At 41.6% G+C, this 16,167-nt stretch overlaps 1 protein-coding gene across 1 annotated transcript in view; it reads left to right on the top strand.

Moving 5' to 3' along the window:
• Positions 1–9,071, top strand: part of LOC127395816 (ephrin type-B receptor 5-like) — an 81,520-nt gene extending 72,449 nt beyond the window's left edge. The window contains exons 9-17 of the mRNA XM_051643227.1: positions 462–576; positions 3,341–3,396; positions 3,512–3,631; positions 4,010–4,257; positions 5,199–5,414; positions 6,462–6,611; positions 6,760–6,953; positions 8,133–8,288; positions 8,963–9,071. Coding sequence (XP_051499187.1) covers positions 462–576; positions 3,341–3,396; positions 3,512–3,631; positions 4,010–4,257; positions 5,199–5,414; positions 6,462–6,611; positions 6,760–6,953; positions 8,133–8,288; positions 8,963–9,071 — 1,364 coding nt within the window. The remainder of the gene's footprint in view (positions 1–461; positions 577–3,340; positions 3,397–3,511; positions 3,632–4,009; positions 4,258–5,198; positions 5,415–6,461; positions 6,612–6,759; positions 6,954–8,132; positions 8,289–8,962) is intronic.
• The last annotated feature ends 7,096 nt before the right edge of the window (positions 9,072–16,167 follow it).

Here is a 16,167-nt window from a genome sequence, read left to right as displayed (position 1 = left end):
GGGGGGACATGGCATATACCCAGAAGGTTGTCTTCCAGCAGTATCACCCTCCATTCATGCAGAGAGCAACATATTCCCTTGTGATACTCTTTGGTCTGGATCAAAGGTACATGCATGTACATCATCTACAACCTAGGGGACCATGGGATAAAGTCCAGGTGTAGAGCTGGCCTATGCTAAAGTGACTAGTCTTGTGTCAGCAGACCAGGGGGAGGAGAAGTGGATTCAGAGAGAACACTGGCTTTTGGGAAGTAGGAAGGAGAAGCACTGGAGAAGCACAGTGACTGAAGGGGTAAGGGAGTAACCAAGTCAAGTGTTTGTTGAACTGCCTGGACTAGCATGGGAAGCAAAAGGTTGGTAGGGATGGAATTATGGATGAGACTTAGTAGAATAGAAGAGAAACTGTAACAGTTACTGTACTCTGCATTTGTGTTTGTGTATGCATGTGTCTTCCTTGCTAGGGGAGCGCTCGGAAATGGTGCAGGACCGACTGCCACTTATTGTGGGCTCAGCACTCGGTGGTCTAGCCTTCTTGGTCATTGCTGCCATTGCCATCCTTGCCATCATCTTCAAGAGGTGAATTCCTTGACCTGCTCATGTGCACTGCAGACAGTGGAACTTTCTTACCCCTGCTACATAACCCCATCCTAAAGGAAACATCCTGATTTACATGTATCCATATGTCCTTGAGATGTCATCTTCTAATTAAGGAAAGATCTTGCCCCGTAACTGCTGTGTGAGGAGCATGTCCTTTGGTAAACTGCTCATGTAGTTAGCTGATACGTGGCTACTTAAGGGAAGCATTTTACAGCTGGTACTCAAAGGGAATTTGAGCACATCACTGTAAAGAAGGGAATACAAATTGCATTTTAGGCAAGCTAGTGGAGAATGAAACAATATAAGGAAGAATAACTGGTGGAATAAGTGTTTACATCCACTTATTCAGGAGGTGCTAAATACTATTTATCTGAGGACCAAGACATAGTAGCTCGTTTCCTGAAGAATAAAATCTGTACAGCCACAGTAGTTCCATGGAACACTAACTCAAAAATATAGGTTAAAGAAAGCAATTTCCCATTTTGGAAGACTTGTTTCCCATTTTGGAAAGAAAAAAAGGCAGATAAGTCAATGTAGAGATAATCAGTCATTGCAAAAAAGGACTGAAATTTTAAAGAGAAAGAGGAATAAGGATCACTGCTTTTGTAGAGGTACAAAAGTAATCAATGGGAATTTTATTTGAAGAAAAGAAACATTACCTGCTTATTGAATTTACTGAGGTTTGAAATTAATCCCCTAGATTATCAATAATGAATTTCTGTATCTTTGCTCTACTCTGCCTCTGGGCAAGAGAGACTTTTTAGTTTTTTCTGATGAGTTAAAAAATGTATAAACTACTTAACTTTAGAAAATGACATCTAGTTTTAATGATTTCTTCATTGTTCTCTTCCCTTTTCTACATCTTTTCTCCTTCTGTGTATATTCTTTTTAATTTTTCTTTTTTTTTCTGGAAAAAAAGAATTATCAAATATTGTTATATTTGCAGTGTTGCCTTCTTTTGTAGTTTTGAACTGTTAAAAATATAATTTGTTGTTACAATTGGAAATGTGTTACTATGTGCACAACTCAATAAAGCATATATTTTTCTAAAAAAATAAACCAAATCCAGAATACATTAATATTACCAGAACTGTGTTGGGGAAAGATACTAATGGGTTTCTTTAAAGGTATTTACATAGAAGGAAATATCATAAAAATAGAATAGAATAATTTATACTCAAAAAGATCGTGTGCTTGTTCGTAGTTGTTCAGAAAAAGTGACGATACCAAATTTCTGGTTTAAATTTGCCCTTGATAAGAAAAGTGAATTTGAAAATGTAGGAAATTAGGAACACCGCATTCTTTAAAAGTCTGAATATGTGTAGAGTCAAATGTTGTAATTTTAACTTGTTTTTCTAAATTGTTGGTACACATTTTCCAGGCAATATAGAATCTAAAACACATATTTTAGTTAATTCTTTTTTTTTTTTTTTTTTAATTTGATGATGGAAAACCATTTGTATGTTAGATAATCTATATAAAAACATTAATTAAGACCTGACTTTAAGATGCAACAGCAGTTAGAGCTCTTAAGTATAGGCCCCCAATAAAGCAACTCTTTTCCACAACAGAACAGATTTTGAAGGTAGAACTGTGTTTGTGCAATCTTAGCAGAATTTAAAGAGGTAAGCTTACCAAGGAAAAATAATACACAAAATTACCTGTTAGAATGATAGAAGTAGTTGTGTTAGTAAAGTAACATAATGTTTCATGATACTCGTCTTCAGATGCTAATTGAATCAGCAGCTAGAAGGTCTTGTGCTTAAAGAGCAAAGCATATGAGTTGACATAAATCCATGCATACAGCAGGAATACTAGAGGATGCCATTGGGTTTGATTTACAATCCAGTCTAATTAATATGATTTAGAAATTATTTTAAACTAGCATGAATTGTATGGTTTTGGAAAAAAAAATATAAAAAATGAACATTTTTGGGAACAAAGGAAGTGTCTTGAAAACACAAATTATGTTTAAAGAATAGGATCAAGCTTACAAAACAACCAGGTCATACAGGAAGAAAATTGCTTGAATCACACACATTTAAGAGGAGAAAGAAATCTGAGAAGGATTGAGAAGGCCCTATGCTTACTGGAAATAAGATGCATATATGCAATAAATACGAAAATAAAAAAGACCATGCCTGTTTTGATCTGCACATTTAAAAATCACATAATGATACAAATTTCTATCCATCTGGCTCTGAGGGGTTGGTTTTGGGTGCCATACTTACAAAAAGAATTGTCAAAGTAAATGCTGTTAAGAGACCAGGAGGAAAAATAAAAAAGAATTAATCTTTGGGCAAAATTTATACAACTTAAACATTAGAGTAAATGGCTCTTAGAACGGTTTTGAAGAACATAAAAGGCATCACAGGAGATGGCTTAGATTAGCATTGAAAAGAATAATTTGTTTTAAAGAAATGAAATTAAAATGCAAATTTAGCCTGAATAGCAAGAAAACTTCCAAGACAGTAATGTTAAACTGTAGTGGTTTTTTTTTTTTCAGAATAGTGCTAGAGGGCCTATCATTTGGCATATCTAATGTGGGGAGGCAAACAGTGATGTAACAACTATCACACAGAAAACAAGCATGCAGTGGTTACCATGAGATGGGCAGGATCTTAACGCCCATCTCCTAGTTCTAAATTCAAGGAATCTCTGAGTCTTGCATTGAGAAGCATACCCCAGCATCCTATGAGAGACTCTTGTGTGTTTTGACTTTCCTTTCCTTTATGTCCTGCAGTAAAAGGCGAGAGACTCCATACACAGACCGCCTGCAGCAGTATATTGGTGCACGAGGTAAGTGTTCTTAAGCAACAGATGGCAAGGGTCTGTTTCTTTTCAGGACTTATTAACACCCATGGCTCTCAGGGTTTGATTCTGGTGATGTTTTGGGATGTCTCCTCCACTGCAGGACTTGGAGTGAAGTATTACGTTGATCCTTCAACCTATGAAGATCCCAATGAAGCTATTCGAGAATTTGCCAAGGAGATTGATGTGTCCTTCATCAAGATCGAGGAAGTCATTGGATCAGGTAGTGTCCAGATTTTGAAGTGCCTTCTTGTTTTCCTTGAGACCTGGCACACTACTGGCCTGGAATGGACTCAACTGTAGGACATCAAGTGTCTCAGGATTGCTAACCATTTTTACCAGAATTCATCTTAACATTATATAGTGGCTCCAAACCAAGTTTAAAACACCCTTTGAAGACTCAGAGCTCCTCATTTGAACACTAAAGCTGCAGTCTCCAACCTGAGCCTTCATCAAGAACTTTACCTTAATCCCAGCAGTTCTAGTAACCCTATGTCCAGGCAGCACCTGGAGTCTTCCACAGTGGAATGTTTCAGTGTACCTGACTAAAATTCTTTGCTGTGTTTCCTTACTTGAGGTGTGTTTCTTCCCTCCCTGACAGGAGAGTTTGGAGAGGTGTGCTTTGGGCGCCTAAAACACCCAGGGAAACGTGAATACACAGTAGCTATTAAGACTCTGAAGTCAGGTTACACAGATGAACAGCGGCGGGAGTTCCTGAGCGAGGCCAGCATCATGGGACAATTTGAGCATCCCAATGTCATCCATCTGGAGGGTGTGGTCACCAAGAGCCGGCCGGTCATGATTGTCACAGAGTTCATGGAGAATGGATCACTGGATTCCTTCCTCAGGGTACCACAACCAGAGTCTCCCAGAACCGTTACCTCTTCATCTTGCTGTGTGCCAGTCTCAGATCTGATAATTTTTCCTATCCTTCCTCTTCACTCCTGTTTCTATAAGTCCTCAGTTGGCCTCTTCAGGTGCAATAGAAATAATAGCAAATTACCAGAGTAAGTGTTTTTGGGTCAACATGGTGAAAATATTCCAAAAGCTCACCCATCATGTAAAACTTCATTATTTTAGACTTCTCCAGTTTAAAATATTAATGATAAACAGTACTAAATTGTTTATCTTTGTACACAGCCTTCCAGTTCCTTATGTGCATGCTCCAAAGTTTGCCTTTTTATTAATGTTTTTCAAGCTTTATTCCACTGAATGTTTCAGTTTTCAACATTGTAATGAAGTAGCGAAATTTGTAGTTCTTTTTGGACTCAGGAGTTCCCGGTGTTTTTTCTAGTAATGAAACACAAGTACACACATTTTTGTAGTATAGATGCTTCACTTCTTCCTTTTCTGATTTATATGCTAATTCAACCACAAATGCTTTGGCAGGTACATCTTGAGGAGCACATGAACACACTGTGTAGAACTGTGTAGAATCCATTTGAAAGATTTTAAAACAGTAAAATAGTAAGGGCAGATTTGTCTGCTCCCATTCATTTAGCCATCTTAGTAGTTAACGAGACTAGACATAGGATGATAAAAGAGGATATGGCCACAAGATGAGACTTGTCTTCAGAAAAAGATCACCAGTGTCTGACTTCATTTGAGATTCATTTCTTTAAGCCCATCCTCCTTTCGTATTTGCTCTCCCTGAACCTTCAGATTTTGGCTGCAGTTAAGATCTATGTTCTCTAACTTCATAAATCCACCTTGTTACCTTGTCTTTGTTAGTGTCCCCTGTTGGCTTCCTGTTGTGTCATAAAAGTGTATGTTTGCCTCCTCACTTGCAGCAGAAGGAGGGACAGTTCAGTGTGTTACAGCTGGTGGGAATGCTACGGGGGATTGCAGCTGGCATGCGCTACCTTTCAGACATGAACTACGTGCATCGTGACCTGGCAGCACGAAACATCTTAGTCAACAGTAACCTTGTGTGCAAGGTGTCAGACTTTGGTTTGTCCCGCTTTCTGGAGGATGATGCTTCAAATCCCACCTATACTGGAGCTTTGGTGAGTTATGGCTATGGAGTCAGTTACTGCAGTGCTGCCAGATATAATTTTTCATGTGTTCCTCTTTGATTTGGTCCTTTTTAGTCCATTTTGAGACCAAAACCACCAGTGGGTTACAACCTTCTAACCTGTTTCAAACAGGTAAAAACCAAAAGTAACTGAATATCTGATCCGCTATGCTATGTGGAATGGAATCTCAGTGCTGTTCTTTGTGGAATGATGATGAATAGGACAAACCTCATAACCTGATGTAGGTGTTATCTTTCCCCTTTCATTAGTTTCTTACAGGAAGTATAAAGGATTGAAGGAGAGACTGAAGTCCTGTACTACCACCCTTTTCTCAAAGAGTTGTGTTGTATTTTTTTCCTACAGAAAAATAAATGACATAAGTATATTTTCGGTTTTACAATCAATCATCAAATTAACTTACTGCCTATGAAGTTCTGGCATTTATAGCACATACAAAAGAAGAGGTGGGAGTATGACTGACAGATTGAAACTACCATTTGGTATGCAGGGGATGAAGAATTTAGTCACTGAAAAGAGAAACAAGTTTTAGATATGTGTGCTTTGAAGAACAAGCACATGAACGATATTTCATCTGTCAGGTCATATCTGCAGTCCAGAGATGTAAAGATGGAAAGAGAAAGGAGTTGATGCTAGCCACTCAGTATATGTGTCCTTAATGTTGCAGGTTGGGATTGTTTAATTTGCTTTAGATTTCCAAATGATTGTGACTCTCAGGAGGATTTTACTTTCTGCTATCAATCAAATGCTGCAATGAAGAGCTATAAAAGTTAAAATAATGGGATTTGTAGCAACCAGGAGACATGATTTCATTTTTTTTTTTAATCTATAATTGTCAATAGAACAAGGTGGAAAACTAGAACATAGTTTGAATTTAAATCAACAATGTCTACAAGACAGCATCAATTGGACTGGCAGCCCATACTGAGAGTGATACTACTGGCATCTGTTCAGTGATTCCATTTTCACAAATGGTCCTTGTCTCACTAACATTCTTGTTGCTCTCTGACTGCTTTCTAGGGCTGCAAAATCCCCATCCGCTGGACTGCCCCTGAAGCTGTCCAGTATCGCAAGTTCACCTCCTCCAGTGATGTCTGGAGCTATGGCATTGTCATGTGGGAGGTGATGTCCTATGGTGAGAGGCCTTACTGGGACATGTCCAATCAGGATGTAAGTTTTAGAAGTGGTAAAAATGTAAATATGCCTCTCTGAACCCTATGAGTTCAAGTAGTAGGAAGTCATACACCATCAAGTGATTGAAGCTTATTTGTCTTTTATTTCCCCAGCTTGATAAAGTTTTGTTCTTCTTTTCCTTCAGGTAATTAATGCCATTGACCAGGACTATCGCCTGCCACCACCCCCAGACTGCCCAACTGTTTTGCACCTACTGATGCTTGACTGCTGGCAGAAGGAGCGGGTCCAGAGACCCAAGTTTGAGCATATAGTCAGTGCCCTAGATAAAATGATCCGCAAGCCATCGGCCCTCAAAGCTACTGGCACTGGGAGCAGCAGGTGAGATTTAGTGCAAAATACTAGGGCTTGTCTCTCTGTAGGATCATTAGGAAAAGACAGCAGTACATCAGGCTCTAAAATATTTTTTCCAACCCTCTCTTGAGACTGGGAGGAAATAGGAAAAAAATGAGGGAAAGGGTTGGAAGAACTGTATATCCTGATTTACTTAATGCATGATGAGTGGTGAGTGCTGAATGTGAGAGGAGATAAATCTCTTGATGAGGTGCACTGAGGAGAAATGAGTGAGAGATCTTAAGGACTGAAGGGAGGGTCATATAGTGGTGCAGCTACACACGATACTCTGTGGTCACACAATACTGTGTGATCACAAGAGGTGATGAAGGAATAGAAGACCTTAGCTTATGGAGGGAATGAAATCTGAAACTAAGACTGTTTAGAACTGCAGCTTCCATCCCATGTTTTCCCAACTGCCTTTTGCAGCCTGATGAACCAGAGGCAGGAGGTCAGGAAACAAGTCCTTGTGGGGAGTACATTGTGCCAAGATTAGAATCCTGTTGGGCTGATGATGGAATTACATTCTGCTGGCCTGGAAGGTTATAAACCTTGTCTCAGTGAAATGCACTTCACAGCTGGGGGAGGGGAAAAGTGCTTATTTGTACCCAGTTTACTAAATGCATAAATAAAGTTATAGCTTTGGAACAGGTTCAGATGATGGGGAAAAGAGCAAATGCTGTATTTTTCTTGGACTTTTTACTGTTGTGCTTTTATCTGATGGATTTTGGAGCTGAAACAACACACTTATTGTTTCCTAGGTTACTTTCTGACCAAGGAGTGCATCTAGGTAAGGAAGAGCTAGTCACAAAGTTTAAAAGGCATAAGGTCTCATCTCTGCCTTAGGAACCTCGCTGCAACTCTGCCCAGCTCATAGGTCTAGACATAGAAAGTTTTGAAAGATCTGGGGCAACAAGAAGAGAATATGTCTGAGAGAGTATAAAAGGGGAAGGAAGGATTAATTTCTTAGTTTGGGTTGATTGTTTTCAGGCAGAAAAAGGAACACAGGTAGTCTAGAAACAGGACTTTAGGAATCAGGACATGAAGAAAAAATGCAATTGTTCTTCTCTATCCTGTGGTTGTATTCTCTCTCTCATAACTCTTACATTGCTAGCATGGTTAGCTGTTGTTCATAACCTGGGTTTTTAGCACCTGCCTCTTTTGCAGACCATCTCAGCCTCTCCTGAGCAGCTGTCCTCCAGATTTCCCTTCACTCAGCAGTGCCCATGAGTGGCTGGATGCTATCAAGATGAGCCGTTACAAGGATAACTTTGACCAGGCTGGTCTGATGACATTTGATGTCATATCATGCATGACTCTGGAGTAAGTAGAGGGGCAGAGAGCAGAAGATACCAGACAATGAGTTTTCCATGCAGAAAGCTAAAACAGTCTGAGAAATATTTAGTTGAACCCCTCTGCCATGAGCAGGGACTTCTTTCAGTAGATCAGGTTGCTCAAAGCCCCATCCAACCTGGCCTTGTACACTTCCAGGAATGAATTATCTACATCTTCTCCTGGCAAACTGTTCCTGTGTCTCACCACCCCTCCTTACATCCAGTCTAAACCTGTTCTGTTTCAATTTAAAACCATTGCCCCTTGTCCTGTCGCTACAGTCTTTGGTAAGAAGTCTCTCCATCTTTCTTGCAAGCCCCCTTTGTAAACTGAAAAGCTGCAAGAAGGTCCCTCCAGAGCCTTCTTTTCTCCAAGCTGAACTACCCAACTATCTCAGCCTTTCTTCACAGGAAAGGTGTTCCAGCACTCTGGTAATTTTCATAGCCCACTTCCACTGCTTCTTTTTGTGTCATAATCTACCAGCTTATGCCAACACTCCCTCCACCCACATACATCTGCCAAGCAAATGCAGAAGCCTTGTGAACTATCTCAGACAAAGATACACATACACATATACCCATATGCATTGATTTGGATCTACTGGGAAATGGACTGGGACTGTTCAAGTCCATTTTAACACCTTCCACTCCTCTATTCTCTTGCAGAGATATCCAGCGTATTGGCATCACCCTCGTTGGTCATCAGAAAAAGATTCTAAACAGCATCCAGCTCATGCGAGTTCATTTGAATCAGCTTGAACCAGTTGAAGTGTGATGTTTATACCATCCTTATTCCACAAGTCTCAAAATCTGAAAAGGTTGTGGTGGAATTCACCAGGATTTACACTGTAAGAAAAAAAGATGTCGGTATGCTACTTGAAGGCTTAATGCACCCAGAGAATGCATACTACATCTCCTGTTCCATGAACAAAAACAAATCCTTGCCATGATTGAAAGCAGTGCTAGATAATTGGTGGCATTTACATGACATCATACATTGGGAATGGTTTGAGAGAGGGAAAGTTACAATAACACAGGGAGAAGAAACTAGCTTGGACAGATCACAAGCACCTGTTGCCTCTTCTCTGCCAACAAAAGGTATCAGACAACTTTACAAAGCTATCAGCAAGCTTTATCTGTGTCTGGGAGCCCAGCAAAGCTACAAAAACATTGTTAAGGCAACTAATGCCTTTTTTTTTTTTTTTTTTTTCAAAATAATGCCATCATGGTGTGAAAGATTATTACTCAGATGGAGATGAGCATCAAGCTGTCACTCGGTATGCCAGCTTGTTCCAGAACTCATATTTCAGTTAGTGCACAATATGTGGTAAGCATTAAGACATATCACCTGCTGAAGAGGTTGAGAGTAAAGGACTCAAAATTCTATGGTATTTCATGTACAGTTCTTGGTTCTGCTCCATGATCCAGGAGGGAAACTTACTAATTCTTTGTGCAGATGCAAGGAACAGTAAGTCTTTGGTGCTATGCAACTCTGTTTATGGGACTGCAACAGAATGGAACAGTAAGGATTCCCAGAATCCATCCTGCTGGATCTGCAAGTGGAGAGGGAAACAAATAGGTTCTGGTCCTCAGAAGCCCATTCTTGAAAAGAAAGGCATAAGTTGTGATATTCTGAAATCCTGAGCACCCAGAATTTGGGTTTTGTTCTCTTCTGACCACACTTACAGACTCTGAAGAGTGTGACAAAAAGAATTTTAAGCCCTTTGCTGTTAAAAAATACTTGCTCTATTTCTCACCCTAACCAGCTACATCACTGAGCACAGCTGGTTGAATATTGTTTCTCAAGAAAATGCAGACCTGCAGTAGTGAACTCCGAATAGACATTTGGAACAAGGGAGGTGAAGTTCTTTCTTTCATAAGTTCTTATTAAGAGTGATCAGGGTTCCAGTCCCACAAGTCACTTCGACCCCTAAAAAAGGAAAAGAGTGTTTTAGGATCTTATCGTCTGGTAGAGGTGCTTGAAAATTATCAGAATGACAAATTTGATGTCTCCCTTCAGATAGACTCCTACTGCTGCTGCTTAAGGAAAGATCTGCTTTGAGGAGGAGCAGAGCTTCAGGACTGTATCTCTGTATCTGTCCCTATGTAGGAGTATGAAAACATGAAGCTGAGTTTGAGAGGAAAACTCATTAACTATGCACTTGTCCACCTGACCAACACATAGGAAGGGAAATGGAAATGGGCTTGTTAAGCAAGACTTTGCATAAAAACATCTCTTCTTTGTGTCTGGAGAGGAAAGCTAGCTGTTCTGACCTGTGCTCATCACTTGGCGCACTGTGAACCAGTCATGAACTTAGTGTATTTCTTCAGCTGTCAAGGTTATAATAGCACAACTTCTATGGATACTATCCTGTATGGATTTATGGATTCCCCTAGTCAAGCCAGCAAAAAAAGACTGACAAGCCAATGTTTAAGAGTTATTGAAGAATCCCATAATATGATGAGAGGTGCTCCAGAATAATTTCACTAAAATAGCCAACAGAGACTCTTTGTTACACCATTAGAGCAACATCATACTTATTTTTTAGTTGAAGAGGAAGAATAACAGTGCATTCTTTCAAGATATAAAAAAGTCAATACAAAATACAAGGAAACAAGAATAAAACATTTACAGCAGTACAGAGTGTGAAGATTACAAAAAACCCCCAAAACAACAAACACACCAGACTAGAGAGAGCCTGATTTGCTTTTTAAGCAAATGTGATTTGCTTGCTTTTTAAAGGAATTTTACAAACTTGTAATACTCAAAAATCCAGTATGTGTATGCTGACTGGCTGTCAGCTCCACCTACAACATCTGAGACTGAACAAGTGTTGTCCTCTTCAGAAAGCACATTGAGCACAAGATGTTAAGGGGAGTCTGTGGTCTCTAGCACCTTCCATATTTACTCCCCAGAGGACAACAGTGCATGTATGCATATTTGTATATGAGTACATGTATATATTTGTATATGAATACATTTGATTTTGGCCTCTTCTCCCAGGTGAAAAATGACAGGACCAGAGGAAATGGTTTGAAGTTGCAGCAGGGGAGGTTTAGGTGAGATATCAGGAAGAATTTCTTTACTGAAAGAGTGGTCAGGCACTGGAACGGCCTGCCCAGGGAGGTTGTGAAGTCACCATCTCTGGATGTATTCAAGAAAATTATAGTTGAGGAACTTCAGGGCAAGCTCTAGTGGCTGAGATTGTAGGTTGTGTGTTTGTGGGGATTTTTCCAGGTGTGTATTGTGGTTGGTTGGGTTTTTTTGTTGTTTTGGTGGGGTTTTTTATGGCTGCACTCAGCGATCTCGGAGGTCCTTTCCAACCATGACTGTTCTGTGATTTTGTGATTCTAGAAGTTCCACATGCCATTTGGGGAGACACAACAGGCTACATTTTCCATGCCTTGAGTGATTAAGTTTAGTGGAGAAATTAGTGATCTTGTTCAAGTTCTATGGCCTCTTTTCAGCCTAGTGGAAACCTTTATGCAGAAAATACATTCTCTATCTTCATGCAATGACAGACAATATCGGAGCACTGTCTGAATTTCATATCAGTGACAATGAGTTTTAATCACTGCTCATGGGCAGCTGCAGTGAAATGAACTGCTTGATGGTAGTTCAGGCAGTAGGACATTTACTTTTGTATATGAAGTCTATGACAAAAGTTGTTTTCACAGTCAGAGGAAGGGACTCACGTGCTATACCAAGCCAAGCAAGTAGTGATTTGGTATCATAGATCTCTTTTTCCTCCTGTTCTAAGGCAAGGTTGAAATGTCCCTATGATAGTTCTAAGGGGTCAAGTGTCAAGATGTCCTAGCAATGGCTAGAACTGCACAAGGACAAACTTGGGATCACAGAGTGCAAAAGGATAACTGTTTTCTGTAAGAAGTCTCTCAGTTATCTTTATTCCCATAGTTTCCCCTATTTTCAGAGTACTTCTTCCATAATTTGGGATGTCAAGATTCTCGTGTCACAGTGCATCTTGTGTTATTTGCACAACTCCATGAACATGGAGGAAAGTCAGCCATGACAAAAGCATTAGAAGTATCCTGATCTCACTTTTCTGTTACGTGAAAGCAGAAATACTAAATTTTGTTTTCACAGATGTTATTTGGCATTCCATGCATTATATGAGCACCCTCAACAGGTAGGGATGAGAACTGGGAGGGAAAGGAGCTCACCTAGGCACCTGATCTCTATCCTGCTCCAGAAGAGTGAGAAACACTGTAAAAAAGTCTGACAGAGCCATAGTCTTTTCCCCATCACGTGCTTCAATTGACTTGTGACTGTCCCCAGGAGGATTTGCTCCATGACTTTCCCAGAGACTGAAGTAAGACTAATGGGTCTACAATTACCTAGGTCTTCCTTTGGACCCTTCTTATAGATGGGGGTGACATTAGCCTCCCTCCAGACTTGAGGGACATCTCCCGATCTCCACTGCTTCTCAAAGATCACGGAGAGTGGCTTTGCAATGACATCAGCAGCTCTCTCAGCACCCTAGGGTGGGTGGCATCTGGGCCCTTTGATTTGTGTGGGTCAAGCTCCTATAATAGTTTACACACCAACTCTTCCTTCATTGATGGTGTGTCAGTGTCTGCATCAACTTGGACCTTTGTTCCTGTGGCCTGGGACCCAACAGCACTGGTAAGGACAGAGATGAAGAAGGTGTTGAAGACCTCTGCCTTTTCAACATTGTTGGTGACTAGATCACCTCTCCTGTTTAATAGTGGGCCAGAATTATTCTTCTGTTTCTGCTTGTTGTTAACGTATCTGAAGAACCCTTTCTTGAAGTTTTTGACATCTCTGGCCAGTGTCAGCTCAAACTGAGCTTTTGCTTTCTTAACTTCATCTCTGCATGCCCTGGGAATGCCCATGTAATTTTCAACAGGTAATGTTCCACTTTTCCACCTCTGGTACATTTCTCTTTTGGTTTTGAGCAGACCCAGAAGCTCCACCTACTTGCCCTGCCTTTAGAGGGAATGAACTGGTTTTGCTTATTTAGAAGAGTGCTCTTGAAAAACTCCCAGCACTCACTAGCTCCTTTACCCACCATGGAAGTTTCCCATGGGATCCCTTCCAATGGAGCCCTGAATGAGCTGAAGTTTGCACTTCTAAAATCTAAAACCTTTGTCCTGGAATTAACCTTTATTGCACTCAGCAGTATCCCAAACTACACAATCTTGTGGTCACTGCAGCCAAGTCTGTCACTAACCAAAATATTACAGGATTATTACAGAGCAGAATTTTTTGGTTAGTAGTAAGTCCAGCTGTGCCCCATTCCTGGTTGGCTCATCACACATCTGTGTGAGGAAGCATTCTTCTACACATTCCAGGAACCTGATGGATGTCAGATGAACCGCAGTTTTGTTCCTTTGGCAAGTGTCTGGGTAGTTAAAGTCTCCCATAAGGACCAGGTTTTGTTGACCTCAAGCTTGCCTAAGTGACCGCAGTATCGCCTCATCAGTCACATCATCTTGATTTGGGGGTTGGTGACAGATACCTACTGTAAGGTGTCCCTTGGAGATGACCCCTCTGATTTTGACCCAAAGGCGTTCAATAGGGCTACCACAATTACCATAGCTGACTTCTATACATTCAAAGTTTTCCTTAACATAGAGCACAACTCCTCCACCTCTTCTCCCCTGCCTGTCTTTATGAAATAGCCTGTAGCCATCTATGATGGTCTTCCAGTTATGTGAATTGTCCCACCATGTCTCAGTTATTCCTATGGAGCTCCAGTTCCTCCTGCTTATTTCCCAAATGGCTTGTGTTTACATACATATACTTCAGGTGGCTGATCTTTTGGTTCTCATTTCAGGAGACAGATGAGGCACATTTTACACTACTCTGGTTGGCCTGGTTTATTCCCCAGTTGGTTGCAGTAGTGATGGTGGTGTGATCACAGCCATTTTGGATCCACTCCCCCCCTAATACTGGCATGCCATTCCCAGGCTCCTCTCTAGGAAGCTATGTGTTTTACTCCCAGTTTTACTCCCACCCCCCTTCAAGTCTAGTTTGAAGACTTTTCTATTAGTGCTCCTAGCTCCTGATCCAGGATCCTTTTTCCCCTTTGGAATAGGCGTACCCTATCTTTTGCTACAAGCCCCACTGTCTTGTAAAGCAGGCCATGGTTACAGAAGCCGAAGTCCTGCTGATAACACCAGTCACATAGCCAGGCATTGAACTGCAGGCTCCTCCTGTTGATCCCCATATCAGTCCTTGCAACAGGTGGGATAAAGGCAAAACTACTTGTGCTCCCAACCCCCTAACCAGCCATTCCAAGGCCCTGAAGTTTCTCTTAATTGCCCTTGGTTTTCTTGCATCAATCTCATCACTGGTACCTGAAGAATCACTAATAGTGATAGTTGTCTGAGGGTTTAACAAGGGTAGGAAGTTTTTCCTGAACATCCTTGACTCCGGTCCCAGAGAGGCAGCTGCATATTGGGCCTTCCACTCCCTTCAGAATCGAGTCCCCAGTGACAAGGACCTATCTTTCTTTCTTTGCTGCAGATGTTTTGACAAGTGGGATGGACTGGCTAGACCTCAATGACATCTCCAAGCCAGAAGAATTTTTTATCTTACCATTATTCTATTCCACTCTTAGTGTAGTTGTTGGGCAGCTGCCTTTGTGGTGCCTCTTGCACCAGGCAGGAACATCTTGCCATCTTGCCATTGCCCTCCGTCAGAGAGGACAGGGGCTCTCTCTGCCTGCTGGGTTTCTTTCACGGGCGGCAGGGTGTGACTCCAAACATGTATTTCCCTCTCACATTCCCTAATGGCCCTCAGCCTGCCTGCCTCCCCTCGGAGCCCCAGGACGAGGCAGAGGAGTTCCTCCACCTGGGCACAACTCCCACAGCCACCCAGCAATGGCTTGTGAGTTGAGCACACCCTGCAGCCTGACACCTGCGTGCTGGCGTTTTCCCAGGAGAGCTCAGCCCGGGAAGCTGCGTCAGGCCTAGAGTGTGCAGAGCTGAGAGATGCCATGTTTGCTGCCCGGTGGCTGCCCTGGTTACCTGGCTGATAGTCCGCAGTGACCCAGCGCCCTCCCAGCGTCCCCAGCCCGGTCTGCCTGCCGCCCCGCGCCCCCCTCCGCCGGCTTTTTATTTTGCCGTAAACCTGTCCCCCTGTGAGGGCTTACCTGCACTGGAGGCAGCCTCCTCGTGCTGCCGAAGAGCACGTCAGGCAAGCAAGAGCCCGCCTATTCCCTTCGCTGCTCCTTCAGCAGCCAAGTGGAATTCTCAGACATGGAGCTACATGTCTGTGCATCCCCCTGCCTCACTAAGGCATGACATGTTTATGTAAAAAGAAGGCTCTGTTCATCCAGAGTATTCAAAAACAAACAGGTAAGCTAAGGTTTTTGTATCCATGCCTGAAATGAGGAAATGCTCAATGATAGTATGACTTGCACAGTGATTTCTGTCTTTGGCACCCAATTATCCTCAGTGCCTGTGCTTGCAGTCCCCATTTTTCATTTGTTTGTTTTTTAAATGTAAAAGACGTAACCTTAGTGCATACTTTGACAGCACTATATTAGGGCTCGTTGAGGATGCACAAGTTGTTTAATGCTGCTGAAGGAGAACTGGAAGAGTCTGTCTCTTCAATACAAATATATTCAGTTTCTGGGACTATCCAGAAAGAAAGAAGCTGCTGTAGCATCCTTAGTCCCAGAAAATTCAAATGTCATTAAGCTGAATGAAACCTCTGGATGTGTTAAGAAATCATGAGCAACATCAAGGATCTTACTTTTAATGAGAAAACGTAGAGCTGTGCCTACCACTGGATCTTCTTTGGTCAGGAATTCCAGCCAATAAATCTACCTGGGATCTAGTCTTAAGTGAAGGCAACCAGCTTGAATCCATCCTGCCTTTGG

The sequence above is a fragment of the Apus apus genome, chromosome 1 (genome assembly GCF_020740795.1).
Source record: "Apus apus isolate bApuApu2 chromosome 1, bApuApu2.pri.cur, whole genome shotgun sequence".
Taxonomy (NCBI): domain Eukaryota; kingdom Metazoa; phylum Chordata; class Aves; order Apodiformes; family Apodidae; genus Apus; species Apus apus.
The sequence above is the reverse complement of the archived record's forward strand: the minus strand, read 5'-3'. Positions and strand labels throughout refer to the sequence as shown.